Source organism: Cydia splendana, chromosome 20, assembly GCF_910591565.1.
Source record: "Cydia splendana chromosome 20, ilCydSple1.2, whole genome shotgun sequence".
Classification (NCBI taxonomy): domain Eukaryota; kingdom Metazoa; phylum Arthropoda; class Insecta; order Lepidoptera; family Tortricidae; genus Cydia; species Cydia splendana.
Window position 1 is genome coordinate 9,553,698 of NC_085979.1, and position 15,994 is coordinate 9,569,691.

Consider the following 15,994-nt stretch of genomic DNA (forward strand, 5'->3'; position numbering starts at 1 on the left):
TTAAAATTGTTTAATATGAAACGGTGTCGTCACGCCATCTAGCCGAGGATAGGCTAAAGGTGTGTGCGGCATCTATTCGAGAATGACTTTTACTTGAATGGGGTTGGCCGGTGAAAGTTTTTAGCAGATGGCGCCATCATAGCTTGCCCCGTCAATCCCTAGAATTGTGTCAAATTTTTGTTTTTTTAATACCCTGGATGCCAGCTCTTTAAGCCAAATCTCATAGAAAAAGGGGCAAGCTATGATGGCGCCATCTAGGCAAACCTTTGACAGTTGCCAACCCCATTCCGAGGCACGTTTTTTCCTTAGACTTTATTCGTCTTATACGAAGTTACATATGTCTTTGCTCCAAACTATACATATTCCCCAAAAGTAACTCCAATAGTATGATTATTATATCTATATAAAATATCTTTTATATTTAATTTACTCCTCCCTATAGGAGTATATAGGTAGCAGTCTAAAAAACAACGGCTGTAATAAATAAAATAGTTGTTAAGTAACAGTAACATTTATTTATATCACAAAATAATATTTACAAAGTCCATTTAAATAATTATATAAGTACCTAGGTAACATCTATTTACGTCATATTGATACAATACAGTATAAAGGTATGATTAGAGATAGCTAAAAAAATCTTTAGTCTGGACCTGGACAAAGAGAATAAAGTCTATAGAGACGGATTGTCAAAGTAAATTATGTAGCCACTGTATATTTACTGCCATCTTTCGACAGACCATAAAACTGTTAGAACGCCATTTGACCTTGATCCTTATTCTTTCAGTGATATGTGTTAACTTATTAAATATTAATATTCACGCCACAACCTTCAGCCTATGCTCGAGTAGATGGCGTGAATATTAATATTTAAAAAGTTAACACATATCAGTTAAAGAATAAGGATCAAAATCAAATGGCGTTCAAACAGGTTTAATCTTCTGTCGAAAGATGGCAGTAAATGAACTGTAGCTACATAATTTACCATGACAGTAACTCTCTTTTTCAAATCCTCTTTGGTCTGGATATCCAAAGAATCTAATCTTTGGTCTACTATCCAAAGAATCTAATCTTTGGTCTAATATCCAAAGAATCTAATATTTGGTCTATTGTCAGATAAGTCAAAGATAAAAAATATCGTGTAGAAATAGCAGTTGTTTTATTAACTAATCTCTGGTATGACTTATCTAAAATTGTACTAATTATGAACCTAATGCGACTAAACTTTCTTGCCGTTAATTTTATTTAATTTGCTTCTATGTATTTTATCGAAGAACAGAAGACCGGCTGCTTTCTCTATCGATTCCGGTGGCACCTGCAAACAAAAAGATATATTACATATTATTAAAATGATATCGTACAGTACAATTACCTGCAGAGAAAAAGATATATTACATATTATTAAAATTATATCGTACAGTACAATTACCTGCAAACAAAAAGATATATTACATATTATTAAAATGATATCGTACAGTACAATTACCTGCAGAGAAAAAGATATATTACATATTATTAAAATTATATCGTACAGTACAATTACCTGCAAACAAAAAGATATATTACATATTATTAAAATGATATCGTACAGTACAATTACCTGCAGAGAAAAAGTATCCTACCTCCCCCTCTCCTCATATAGTTCGTTTTTATTTAGAAAAAAGGTAAACAATGTTGACATGTTTTTTAATTGAATAACTTGAAAAATAAGTCACGGCAAATATGTAACAATTATGAATCATATACGATTATTTACATTCTTTTGCTGTCATAAATAATAATAATAGTTACTGGTGTAACATTATCAAACTACACAACGGGACTTAATCGCATATTTAAAAAACTCGCGCGGCTAGAAGATGTTGATGTCAACTTGAGCCAGTCTTCTCCGAGGCCACGGGGACAACGCCGTCCTCGAAACGTCGGAGGTAAATCTTAAAAATTAAATACGCGATTAAATCCCGTTGTGTAGTTTGATAATGTTTAATAACCGTGAAAGTTTAAATCATTAGTTACTGATGTATAAAAAGCGTTTTTCAATTAAGACACGTTAAGATCGCGTAGTTTTCTAATGCTAAGAAAACGTCCTATAGAAGTTTGTATGCAAAGATGCTAAGCGAATAGTGTTGCTGACTGTACATTACGGTACAAGTACGAAAAATAGGAAATTCTCAACGAGTGGCGATAAATTGACACGAGTTGCGAATTACCGTTTCGCATGTGTATTGTACAACGTTTTACAGTCTTCTTCTTCTTCCTCGCGTTATCCCGGCATTCTGCCACGGCTCATGGGAGCCTGGGGTCCGCTTGGCAACTAATCCCATGATTTGACGTAGGCACTAGTTTTTACGAAAGCGACTGCCATCTGACCTTCCAGCCCAGAGAGTAAACTAGGTCTTATTGGGATTAGTCCGGTTTCCTCACGATGTTTTCCTTCACCGAAAAGCGACTGGTAAATATCAAATGATATTTCGTACATAAGTTCCGAAAAACTCATTGGTACGAGCCGGGGTTTGAACCCGCGACCTCCAGATTGCAAGTCGCACGCTCTTACCGCTAGGCCACCAGCGCTTTTTTACACGTTTTACAGTATATATGGCTATTTAAATTTTCGACATAGGCATGTATTGTGCCAATTACCGCACTAGGGCGGTAAAGTAACACCATATGCACTGTAAAAGTAATTGATGTGTAAATACTCTGATCCCTTTGTTTGACACAATTATTGAAAGTCATAATGTAATGATTGTCAGATTATCATTAGTCATATTCTGAAACTGTAAACTTTTCAGGATTTTCGTAAGGTTGTCCTATACCACGTATCCCAAAATTCAACGATAAGCTGGCACCAGAAGATGGACCTGCTCATGATTACTCGAGGAAAAAAAAGAAAAAAATATATATCTCAATTTATTCTGGAATTACAAAAAAAATTGAAATCGACAAGTGGTATTTTTAACGACCATGTCTACAATTTTTCAATTTTTTTTATTATTTTTCCTGAAGTAGTCATGAGCAGATCCATCTTCTGGTGCCAGCTTATCGTTGAATTTTGGGACACGTTGTATATAGGTTAGGTTAGGTTTGTATTATGGCAATCCTGAAAATGCGGAAAAACAATACATTATGACTTAATAACCTTATTGGTAAACAATAGAGACCCGAAAATACTCACCATAAAGTTAGCCACAGGCGTCTCGTCAGGTATCTTCTGGTTGGGCATCACATAGGCCTCCATGTCTAAAACGCCGCCCGCCTCGCCCACCACCACTTTGTAGAAATGCGTCGGCACTGCTACCGAGTTTGCGCCGATAACTTGGTATTTAACGTAGGACTTTCCGTCGGATTCTTTCCTGTAAACATTATCAAAAAACCGGTCAAGTGCGAGTCGGACTCGCGCACGAAGGGTTCCGTACCATTACGCAAAAAACGGCATAAAAATCACGTTTGTTGTACGGGAACCCCAGTTAAATATTGATGTTATTCTGTTTTTAGTATTTTTTTAAATTTCAACTGCCTAGCTATCACGGTTCATGAGATACATCCTGGTGACAGACAGACGGAGAGCGGAGTCTTAGTAATAGGGTTCCGTTTTTTACCCTTTTGGGTACGGACCCCTAAAAACTGTAAAAGTCTAAGAAATAAGCTTACACCTTAGATTACGAGTAACAACTGAAATTGATGCGCCGTTTGCGCCGTTTTTAGGGTTTCGTACCCAAAGGGTGAACTCCGCTGCCCGTCTGTCTCAGGCTGTATCTCATGAACCGTGATAGCTAGGCAGTTTACACAGATGATTTATTTCTGTTGCCGCTATAACAACAAATACAAACAGAATAAAATAAATATTTCAGTCCCACTACTCCCATACAACAAACGTGATTTTTTGCCCTTTTTTGCGTAATGGCCTAATATTGTGCCATCTACATCAGCTGTCAAATTCTAACCACGAATTTATCTTAGAGTTTTCACATCAAACAGACACTGAATATTTTATTTAAATCCATATACTAATCAGCTAGAATACTTCGACAGCAGCAGTTGCAGTAATAACAGTTGCGGTTACCAAACGTAGGGTTCTATTCTAATAGTTTTAACTGTTTTAAGGGTTCAGTAGTCAATAAACCCTTATAGTGGTAGAAAGCTGTAGTTGGATATTAACAAACTCCACAGTGAAGGGTATTTCACGTAAACTGGAGTTTTTTCTTCGCTCTTTCATTGTGTGGGATGACGTAGGCTAGATGCTTCCAAAGTTTATTTTGATTCAAGTTTCCATTGCCGAATGTTAAGATTTGAAGTGAAAACTATAGTTATTCAAGTGAGTAGACATATGTTGTAATAATCTGACCTGGGCAGATATAGTGGTCCCGTGCAACAATACACATTGTCGTATACTTTGGTGAGGTTGCGGACGTGCTTTTCTAATTTATTCCATGCGTGTCTGTTGAATCCTTCACCCACCTGTAGAATAGAAGGAGATGATAGAAGAGTTTTTAAGAAATCCAAATCCAGGACATTTTCAGATAACAAAAAGATTAAGTTTGGTATCAGAGGTATGAATTTTAGGGTTCTAGCTACATTGGATCCATAGCGTAAGTAACTAAGTATGGTACAACCAATTTAGCTAGGACCCTAAATGGCGTAACAATCGCGGAGCGTGATGGTACATACTTTGATTTTTTTTTGGGGGACAGAAGACAGAAGCATGCCACGAGCATTTTCGTTTTATAGTTTCTTTTCACATACCATGCTGATTATTTTTTGGAATAAAAACCAATTTCCAGAAAATTGCTGTTGGAAACAAGGAATGTGCTAATAAAATAGTTTTGATTTTACTACATACCTGTGGTGCCATGTTAGTGAGCAGGAATGTTTGCTCAACATGTTTCTGTGCCAACTTGTGGTTGCCCGCGGCTGCCATGTGCCCTCGGTCAAAGCCAGAGCCTTTGTAGTCACTGTTCTGTGATCTGGAAGATAGTGAAAAATCTATTTAAAGTATATCTTTATTATATAGCCTTTTATTTCCACAATTTTTTACATTTTTCATTACAAATTACTTAAAGATTATTCTTTTAATTTTTTGTGGTCCCTGTTAGGGTAAAAGCCTCCTCCAAGGTTTGCCATGTTACTCTATTTTGAGCGGTATCCATCCAGTCCCTTCCCGCTGCCTCCACAATGTCGTCAGCCCATCTTTTTCGTGGTTTTCCTGCCTTTCTCTTTCCCGTGGGGTTTGGCCATCTAGTTGCATGGAGAGTCCATCTCTTGACTTGGTATATAAGGTCAAATATCTTTATTATAAGGTCAAAATAGTTATGAAACAGAGAGGGGTCTTGGTGAAGGATGTTTATTTTTAATATCTTGCTCTAATAAAACAGGTTTTTTTCTGTTTCCATGTCATCCAGTATGTGGTTGCCAATAAGGAATATTTCCATCCTTATGGCTTTTATCAAGAGCATGTACATCAGCAATAGTATCTTACACAACTAGGGCCGCAAAAATATATGACGCACTCTTATTGCGCTCCAAATAAGAATGTGTCACATATTTTTGCGGCCCTAGTTGTGTAAGATACTATTGCTGATGACTGTACAACAGAAAAATTAACATCGTTTTTGTATGCTAATAAAACTAAATTATAATGTGATCTCTCTTACCCAGGTTAGATATACAGATATTATGTTTCTCTCCACAGCCTACTATGACACACTTTCACAAAAATAAAAACATGTTAAAACAGAATAGGGTATTTTCCTACTCGTCAAATCAGTTACTTTTTTAGAACTGGCAAAACAATTTGCTAATATGGAATTTATATGAAACATTACATTGTGACGTCATGGTCAACACACCTACTTTTTATATTTCTATCCGATTTATTAAATAGAATTTGTTTTTAAAATTAAAATAAAGTAACTCCTATCTGTGTTTTTCTAATAATTATCTGGTGCTTTATTTCATGCATGGTGTAAAATAATTTATTTTAAATACAGTATAATACCCTATTTACATAAATAGTATCCCATTCACACACAACTTACCTGAAAAATGGATGTATACTTTCATCCGCAGTAAACTCACACTTGCTCCTGTCCACTGTAGCATTCTTGGCAACGTGAGCCCTCGTGAGATGCTCGAACACCCAGTGCGCGACGCGGTTACGTCGGTCGTAGGATAACACGTAATCGTCGAACGATCGGACGTTATCCAAGCCGGGGAAACCATATTTCATTATTTGCGATATCTGTAAAAATTGTTTTAATTTTTTTCTGACCATTGTTATTTTTCTGGCCTTGTATGACAGAAAATGTCACTAACCTAATGTCAAATGGCAATTTTCGCAATGGAAAGGAATGATATTACATTGGAAAAGTAGTTTCAAAAATGTTGCATAAACCGGGGAAACCATATTTCATTATTTGCGATATCTGTAAAAATTGTTTTAATTTTTTTCTGACCATTGTTATTTTTCTGGCCTTGTATGACAGCAAATGTCACTAACCTAATGTCAAATGGCAATTTTCGCAATGGAAAGGAATGATATTACATTGGAAAAGTAGTTTCAAAAATGTTGCATAAACTTTATTTTATCAATGAAACATACTCTATCTTTGGCCCCACTCGAATCGACGTAAGGGATAGCAGCTGATACACTCCCGAATATTGGCAAACCGGGCATATTTTTGATACATTTGCCATTTATAATTACAGAATCATCTCTCGTTTTAAAAAAGTCGATATTTCGCTCACTGTAAATTCCTAGGCAGTATCCAGTCAAGCCTACAGCGCCCAGTTGAGCTAAATTCGTTAACCGCTTTCGAATCATGTTTCTGATTTTATGTATACTATTTTTAAATGCATAAAATAAAAGTTATTCAAACATAACCAAATAACCAAGGTCCAAGGAGTTTTGAGGTTAGGTAATCAATTTTTGACAGATACGAAGAAACGTTTAGTTATTAATCAGGTTATCATGTAAAAGTTTCCGCAAAACACAGCTTAGTGGATTTAATAAAAAATACTTTTAGTAAAATTACACTCCAGATATAAATTTGATGAAATGTATAAAACTATCGCCATCAGTAATATATTTTTGTCCTCTGAACAAGTTCGGTTGGATCAAAGAATATAATACTCACTAGGAGAAGAACGGTAACTCCATACAAAAAAATGTCCCCAACCGTTTATACGTTTATACTAGTGGCGCCGTCGTTGTGTACCAATGGAACTAAAGTTGACAACCGGTTTAGCCTGGCGGGTATTGGTAGGTATAGGTAGTAATTCTGTTGATAAACATATTAGTTATCTTCATATCACGAAATATATGAAAGATGCAAATATTACCCCTTGTTTGTGGTATTATCAATTGATTTAAATAAAAGGCATATTTATGTTTATAACATTGTATTATTTTATTTATTAAAAAAATGTTTTACATATAGAAATATACACTGAAAATTAAACCCTGACTTAATAAAAAAATAGACATTAATAAAGCACATTCACAAAGTTTTCAGTATAATACAAATATCTTTAGGCATGCCTACCTATTACACTTTACACACACAGATACACTACACTTTACACACGGCATTTTACACAGATTTCCAACTTGTATTCATACATTTCTTCACGGTTAATTAATACGCTTTCCAGATGCGTTATGACGCGGTTCCTTCTGAACCCACTAAAGCTATGAATTTCACTCAAATATGTATCTTCAACAGCCGTTGCTCCGCATTTAGCACATTTTCTATGTGCATTGCTGTAATCCATGTAGGCACAGACTTACAAACAGAGTCTTAAGTGGTAGTACCGCTACGTTGTATTTATTATTTAAAGATTTAATAAATAAAATTTTCGTTATGAACTTTAACCACAGCAGTTGGACAGAGTCATTGACAAATATATATTTTTTATTATGGTGGGTAGACGTACCTACCCTTCAAATATTTTATGAACATTGATAAAGACAGTTGGAAGCAAATATTCATTATAAAACTTAATCGCGTGTAGTTAAGTTTTAAGTATTTTAAGTCCCGTTTTACGATTAATAATGTAAAAAATTCGTGAAAATTTAAATCTTAGTTGGGAGAAATGTTGCTGTAGAAAAATGTTTTTATTTTGATTACTGGCAACTTTTTCTAGGAGGCCAAAGCACACATAGAAGCTTCAGGCGCATACATGCGCAATTATTTGGGGACGGGTGGATTTCAGCACAAAAAATTTCACCATACAAAAAATTAATTTTTTTCAATGTTTAATTTAACACGATTCTAGCTGGGTAAAGTAATGGGGGGTTGTATATTGAGGATATGTATGGTATTTATACAATCATTTGTGGCTTATATTTGAAGTTATCGCTTTCGGAAAATAAAAACGCAAGATGGTGATGACAACCATGGTATGGTAATGACTCTTTTATAGACGGTAATGACACTGCATGTACGTTAATGACGATTTGGGAACTAATTTACATATGTATTAAAAACGTATTAAAAAAACAAAAACTTTTTTTAATTGTAAGACTTTAGAACTTTAATAAACATTACAAATAACATGTTTTTGAACATAAGACTAGCTACATAAATTATTTTTTGAAAATTATAAAAATACATTTTATTCATATAAATAAATATATAACAAGTATTTTTATTGTATAATTTTAAATAATTTATGTTCCGAAATAGGCAATTTATGTATTCATTTATTTTTTTGGGTATTTTCAATGTTAAATCATATTAACAATATTGTACTCTTATTATCAGTTTAAACCCGCATCTTCTTTTATCTACTGCATAACTTGGTATTTATGTCATATTATAAAATTACTGGCTTACCAATGAGCTTAATTTTTATGATATATTACTTTTTTTTGATAGTTTGATTCATTGCACAAGTTTGTATTTTTGTTGTTTTATTAATTAACTTTAAAAATAGCTATAATGATTTAAATCCATATATATGTTGTTTAATAGCTAAACATTAATATATAATCAGTGTTTTATAAGTTGCAAGACCCCTACTTGTAATGCATGTCATAAGTTACAAAATGTTAGGTATTGGGTCCGGTGACTACCCAATGGTATAATTATTAATTGGTGTAATTATATACATCAATTAATATAATATTATCAAAAAACATAAAGCCATCACGATAGTGAGCCAGTACCGTAGCCTATGGTCGCTTAAAACTTAATATATGTTGCTTGTTTAAATACTTTGTTTTAACACGACTAACATGCAATTACAGACTCTAAGTTGCACGATTTACATTATTAGATTATAAAAAAAAAACACATTTGTATGTTCTAAGTTCTAAATGACCTAAATTTTGCCTACTTCAGTCAAAATGTTAAATAAAAACTAAGCATCCTCTAGTGTGAAAAAAATAGTTATATCTTCTTCTACATTTATTCTACATTTATAAGGCAGACATTATATAGTGTTAGAAGACATAGAGAACGTTTTTCAAACATACAGCTTAATTTCATAATGAATTATAGCAAAATAACTAGAAAAGTTTCTGAGAACCGTCATCACCATACACATGAAATCATCACCGGTCGTCATTTTTTCCCGGTGATGACGGGTATGGTGTTGACGATTTGAGAGTTTCTTGTTTTTATTTCTAGAATACGAATAATAGTAGTTAATGTCTATGCTACACAATAAACTTCATGTAGTTTGCCATTCATTTCAGTAATTATTTCTAATATATCATTTGTAACTTTTTTAAACCAAAGCATAACGGTGATGATGCTCTGTTGTGACAAACTACTGTTCGTAATATTTCTCACGATTCAGTGATGTGACTTTATAGTGAAATCATTTTTGGCATTCTATACTAAAGTGAAAAATAGGGCAAGGACCTTTAGCGGTATTTCGTTGTTCATACACCGAGATAAGCTCACATTGACATTACCATGACGGTGTTGACGAATATTCGTGACAAAATTTTAAATATTTTTAAATGTACTTTCTCGGTGAAGGAATTATTGCATATTTTTTCATGTGTTAAACAACAACATGGAAAAGATATAAGTAAAAGAAAAATCGCAATCGTACGATAGGTATGCTTTAATTTTCACTGCAAACAAAAAGGTTCAGATTTTTCCGGTCGACGGTGATGATTTTAGACACATAAAACATTTTATATAAAAAAAACTATTAAGTTATTGGAGATGGTAATTGAAGGAACATGAAGATAATAGTTCTTAAAAACATATAAAAAAGTTGCAACTCGCACAACCTACTAGTTTTTTTTATAAAGACCGAACCATAAGTTTTCGCTGGATTTTGAAATCCACCCGGACATAACTTTCTTAGGAAGTGAACAGGCCTTGGGTTGGATTAACTACATTCGAAACAAAACGCACCCTCGTCCTCATACGTAAACGTCAAATCAATGTGATATAAATTTACGTAAATAAACTTCAATATGCATAAAATCCGCCTGTATGGAATATTCTAAGTGGTGTTTAAATAAAACAAGAGGACAGAATCATTATTAATAGAAACACCGATTACTAAGTGCGAATAACCTCTTAAAAATGACGAAATTGTTTGTTCAACCCAACCGCATACTCTCTGCGGTTTTACACCGATTAAAATACAGCACGGCACCGAAAACAGAATCTACATTAAGAATAAACGGCGCAGACTTCATAACCGACGATTACACCAACGTCACCCCTAAAATACTATCGTATTTGGATCGAAACTTGCATCTTAAGAAAGATAACCCTCTCTCGATATTACGCCAAAGAATTGTGAACTATTTCTATTCCTCGTTCACATATCGAGGTAATCCGACGTTTAGCGTGTACGATAACTTGTCGCCGATCGTCACAACGAAGCAGAACTATGATGATTTATTAATTCCTCTGGACCATCCGAGTCGGGTTAAGTCCGACTGTTACTACATTAATAGGAGAACGCTGTTGCGAGCTCACATGACGGCCCATCAGAGCGAGCTGCTGAGGTCTGGGCTGGACAACTTCCTCATGATAGGACCTGTGTTTAGGAGGGATGAAATTGATTCAACACATTTTCCCATATTTCATCAGGTACAATAAGATTTATTTTATTTATTTATTTATAGCCTTATATCATAAATACATTTTATACTATATCTATAGTTTTCCTTAATCTACGATAAACGATTCTGTGTGCCTTTGGGCAAAGGCCTCCCCCAATCTTCACCACTCTTCCTTATTTTGCACTAATCTGGTCCATGTTTTAGTCCTTCCAGCCATGTCTTCGATTTCTTCGGATCATCTTTTATATACAGAATACAGATATTTATTGGTAAAAATAAAAGTACATTTTACAAGTCAGAATAAAATACAAATTATACAAGTAATAAAACAATTATAGTTCAATAAAATAACAATAACAAACAATCATAATTTTCGTTTCACAGTGTTGGGTCAATGATCTTTGGTTAAGGTTATACACATAAACTCATCAATTGAGTAGCATGCGTGTTCAATAAGCAATAATTTAAGATTATTTTTGAAAATTGAGTCACTATTCGAGTCCTTTAATGTAGGCGGGAGTGAATTGTACACCTCTATTGCCTACCTCTGTTTCTTTTATGTCCTCTAGGGTGCCATAGTGTTACAATTGTAACACAATAAGATTACAAACTAATAAATTTTACTAGTATTCTTTTTGAAGTGAAAACTTCTTTAGCAGCGCTGTGCACTTTTTGTGATGGGGAAAAAATGTTAAACTCGCGACAGGTCACGTGACCGTAAGATTCGTAAGACGGACACGTGACCTGATTGAAAAACTGTTACAATGTCATTGAGATTTCACTAATGCCGGCACTCCCGGAGCGAAATCCATTGTTTTTTTAATAATCAAATGTATGCTTAACCCTTTGAATGTAACTCCTATTGTGGGTGGTGCACAAAGGTTGACATTAAATAGCATGTAGCAGTGTAGCCGTCAAAGGATTCAAAACTTTACCAATTTAAAACTTTATTGACACATCTTTAACATTGAAACTTAATGTGAAAGACCTAAGAATTGTACTTTGTGTTATAACAATTTACCTAAATTTAAAATGCATCTCTTTTGGGGTCACAAAATTTAACACATTAATTGCCACCCAGCCAAACAAGAAGTCCGCGCCTGGCCACAACAATTTCGGCATATAAAGCAGTAGTACCACGATCCCGACTATCGGGCTGTCCGGCCTGGGAACGAAATCATAAAATACCCGATAGTCAGGTTTTCGGCGCAGAATGTGTTAAAAAATATATTATTAAGCCCTTTCTATGATTATAAATAGGTTCTTGCTACACTAAGTCATTTACTATTACAGGTTGATGCAGTGAGATCACAGAGAAGAGAACAATTATTTCCCGAAAATGAGGACTTACACATATTTGAGCCAACATTCGACCCTACAAAGCCCCACGCCTTCACCAACTCCATCTCCGATCCAACGAAACAAAGTTGCCATACACTAGAAGCAACTAAACTCATGGAACATCAATTAAAAGAACACCTCCTTGGTCTGATAAAGACATTATTCGGAGACAATATCAAATACCGATGGGTCGAAGCTTACTTTCCATTTACCCATCCGTCTTATGAACTAGAAATATTTTACAATAACAATTGGCTTGAAGTGTTAGGCTGCGGTATTGTCAGAAATGAAATATTAGTCAATGCAGGACCAAATCACACTATTGCCTATGCTTTCGGCTTAGGCTTAGAAAGGCTAGCCATGGCACTGTATAAGATCCCCGATATAAGATTAATGTGGAGTACGGACTCTGGATTTTTAACACAGTTTCAGAATAAAGAGCTGAATGCGGAGATAATGTACAAGCCTGTGTCTATGTACCCACAGTGTACGAATGATATATCATTCTGGTTGCCGGAGGGGCTCACTATTCATACATTTATGAGCAATGATTTCTATGATCTAGTCAGAGATATTGGAGGTGATATTATTGAACAGGTAAATAACTCTTGATTCAATTCATTAGAGCAAGGTTGTCTAAATATTTATAGACACCTATTTTGTATAGCTCCAATCTTCTCAAAGTATATACCTACTATTTCTCTTAACCATTAGTTCTCTGAAAATTTTACTTTACTTATTGAACCACAGGGTCCACAGGCATATCAAGTTAGTCACATATGCAATATGCACTAAAGACGCGTATATAATACAAAGCTAAACAAGTTTTGTCAGTAACAACAGAAAAAATAACTATATTCATCCCACTAACAAAGTCTTCAAACTATAACGCGTCGACACGGCAATCCTGATTTTCACACGTCCTTGTGTGCAAGAGACTACTCAAAAGCGTCAATTATGAATATTCACCTATGCTGTTCAGCTACCCTGCCATTAAAATCACGACTAATTTATTATTTCATGTTACAGGTAAAATTAAAGGACAAATTCGTCCACCCAAAGTCAAGAAAGCATAGTCTATGCTACAGCATCGTGTACAGACATCTTGAAAGGACACTCACACAAGCAGAGGTTAACCAAGTACATAAGGAGATTGAGAAAGCGGCCATCTCGGCGTTCAATGTTGCGATTAGATAGATCGTTAAAAATGTAAATTAATTTATCACATTCACTGCCCCCGACGCACATGTGCGTTCACCGTCATACAAGTGATACAAGTTCGTTCCTAGGCCACGCCCCCTGGCAGTGAATGCGTTATACTATATGTTTGACGACGCTTACTAGAGTCAAAGTAATGGAGCTGGCAACTGGCAACATAGATGGCGCCAGTATAGGCTTTACCTGTCCCTAGTTTTGTTTTATGAGATTTGGCTTAAAGGGTTTGGTATTCACAGGTCATAGCTTTCCATAAAAAAAATTGACACTTCCTAGAGGACTGACAGGTAAAACCTATACTAGCGCCATCTGTTGAATACTTCGACCAGTCAACCCTATTTAATATGTAATTACTTTCGGTTGGATCGAAACTTCAATTTGCTTATATTCTAGAAAGGTTACCTGACTCTGGTTGAAATAAATTGTACACTCAGCAACAGAAGTAGGGAAGCGGACGAGGTTTTTATAATTATCTTAACAATACAGTTGTTCAGTTCAATTTTAATGCCTCGTCCGCTTAGCTAATTCTGTTCCTAGTGGTTCCTACGTTAGTATAGGTACCTAATAAATATTTATGTCATTGTTTTTCCTGTTTGTTTTTTTAAATTCATTACTATAGGTACTATCCGCTCATACTATATTCGGGTTTCGTAGTTAAAATATGTCCAGATAAAACAACAAAAATCTTTACAACAGCTTTATTAGCTCATTTAATATTAAATGCTTAACTTAAACACGATACTTACTTAAAATAACTATGATATCTCAAATCTAGTCAATTACGATAAAAAGGTACCACTGAGAACAAAACATACGTGATCAAGTAACCCCGAACAAAATGGAGATAGTTATATCTATACTCTGTTAGGTATTGAAATAAAAGTAAACAAAATCTACCCTCAAATGGCTCCTTAAGCCAGTTGAGGGTAGATGAAAACATTACACGATCAAATAATGTAGGTTAAACTCGGGTCGTTTAGTGACTGATCCGGGCGGTTTTGTAATATGTTATTAACTACCCGAAAATTTACAAATTATTTACTTTTATTTTAAATACCTAAAGATACAAACTATACATAGTACAAAGCTGTGTCTCACTTTATATTAAACCAAGCCTAATTATAGGTATTTATAACATAATATCACTATCAATACCAACCAAACTACATGTATTAAAATAGACTTAGGTACCCATTTATACAAGGTGTCTTTCAGCTTGAGGCTTTTTGCTGGTCAGTCATTACAGGATGGCCCAAATATTAGACAAAAAACTATAATGCGGCAATACTAATAGGAGACAAATTTAACAAACGTGTATTTGTGTGAACTTACGAGGGGCGTTCAAAATATTCTCGGTATTGATATCTTACAACCTCTTCTAAAATTTCTTTTGTTACTGGCCGCTAAGGTTTATTCATTGACATTAAAAAAAAGTATAATTCGAACCGAGATGTTCTTTTGTTTTTCTGCAATTGCTGAACAAACATGAACATCATGTGCGAATTGACAATGTTAACTAAATCAGAACATCAATGCGTCATAAGATTCTCGACAAAACAGGGTAAAAATAAAAAAACCATAAAAGAGGAAATGGATTGTGTTTACCGTGAGTCTGCTCCTTCTTTATCTACCATTTAAAAGTGGTCAAGCGAATTTAAGGGTGGAAGGGCTAGTATTGAAGATGACCCTAGACCTGGTCGGCCTGTAGTAGCTACTTCACAAGAAAATATTGATAAAGTGGAAAAACTTATATTGGAAGATGGTCGAGTGAAGGTAAAATCTATAGCTCAAGTAACCAATCTTTCTATTGGTATCGTACATGATATTATCCATGACCATCTTAATATGTCAAAAGTAAGTGCAAGATGGGTTCCGCGAATGCTGACTCGGCTTCAAAAAGACATGCGTGTAGCGTGTAGTTCCGATGTTATTGACCTGTGCGGTGAAAATCCTGATGAGGTGCTGCAAAGAATAGTTACTGGAGATTAAACCTGGGTTCATCATTATGACCCAGAGAGTAAACAAGAGTCCATGCAGTGGCACATTAAGGGTTCAGCTCATCCCAAGATGTTCAAGGTCGTCCCTTCAGCTGGCAAGGTCATGGCCACGATATTTTGGGATTCTGAAGGAATATTACTAATCGATTATAAAGAAAAAGGTGTAAATATCACAGGACAGTACTACGCTAACATTCAACGTCAATTAAAGGATGCTATCAAAGAAAAGAGGCGAGCAAAGATAACCAAAGGTGTTCTGCTTCTGCGTGACAACGCCCCCGTCCATACTGCTCATATTGCCAAGGCAGCTATTGTTGAATGTGGGTTTGAAACTGTTACTCACCCACCGTATAGTCCGGTCTTAGCCCCCAGCGTCTTCTTTTTGTTCCCCAATCTTAAAAAGGAT

The 15,994-nt window shown here is 35.0% G+C and overlaps 2 protein-coding genes across 2 annotated transcripts; one reads left to right on the forward strand and one right to left on the reverse strand.

The window, feature by feature from the left end:
• Positions 1-890: 890 nt before the first annotated feature.
• LOC134800783 (endonuclease G, mitochondrial) lies at positions 891-6,908 on the reverse strand. Its single transcript, XM_063773335.1, has 6 exons — positions 6,599-6,908; positions 6,036-6,238; positions 4,841-4,964; positions 4,346-4,458; positions 3,176-3,353; positions 891-1,315 (listed from the first exon to the last, which is right to left on the reverse strand). The coding sequence occupies exons 1-6, from the start codon at positions 6,818-6,820 to the stop codon at positions 1,220-1,222; spliced, it is 936 nt and encodes a 311-aa protein (XP_063629405.1). The 5' UTR covers positions 6,821-6,908; the 3' UTR covers positions 891-1,219.
• A 3,472-nt stretch (positions 6,909-10,380) lies between these two features.
• Positions 10,381-13,852, forward strand: LOC134800748 (probable phenylalanine--tRNA ligase, mitochondrial). Its single transcript, XM_063773287.1, has 3 exons — positions 10,381-11,063; positions 12,329-12,973; positions 13,406-13,852. Exons 1-3 carry the CDS (start codon positions 10,548-10,550, stop codon positions 13,571-13,573), a joined length of 1,329 nt encoding a protein of 442 aa, XP_063629357.1. The 5' UTR covers positions 10,381-10,547; the 3' UTR covers positions 13,574-13,852.
• Positions 13,853-15,994: the final 2,142 nt, after the last annotated feature.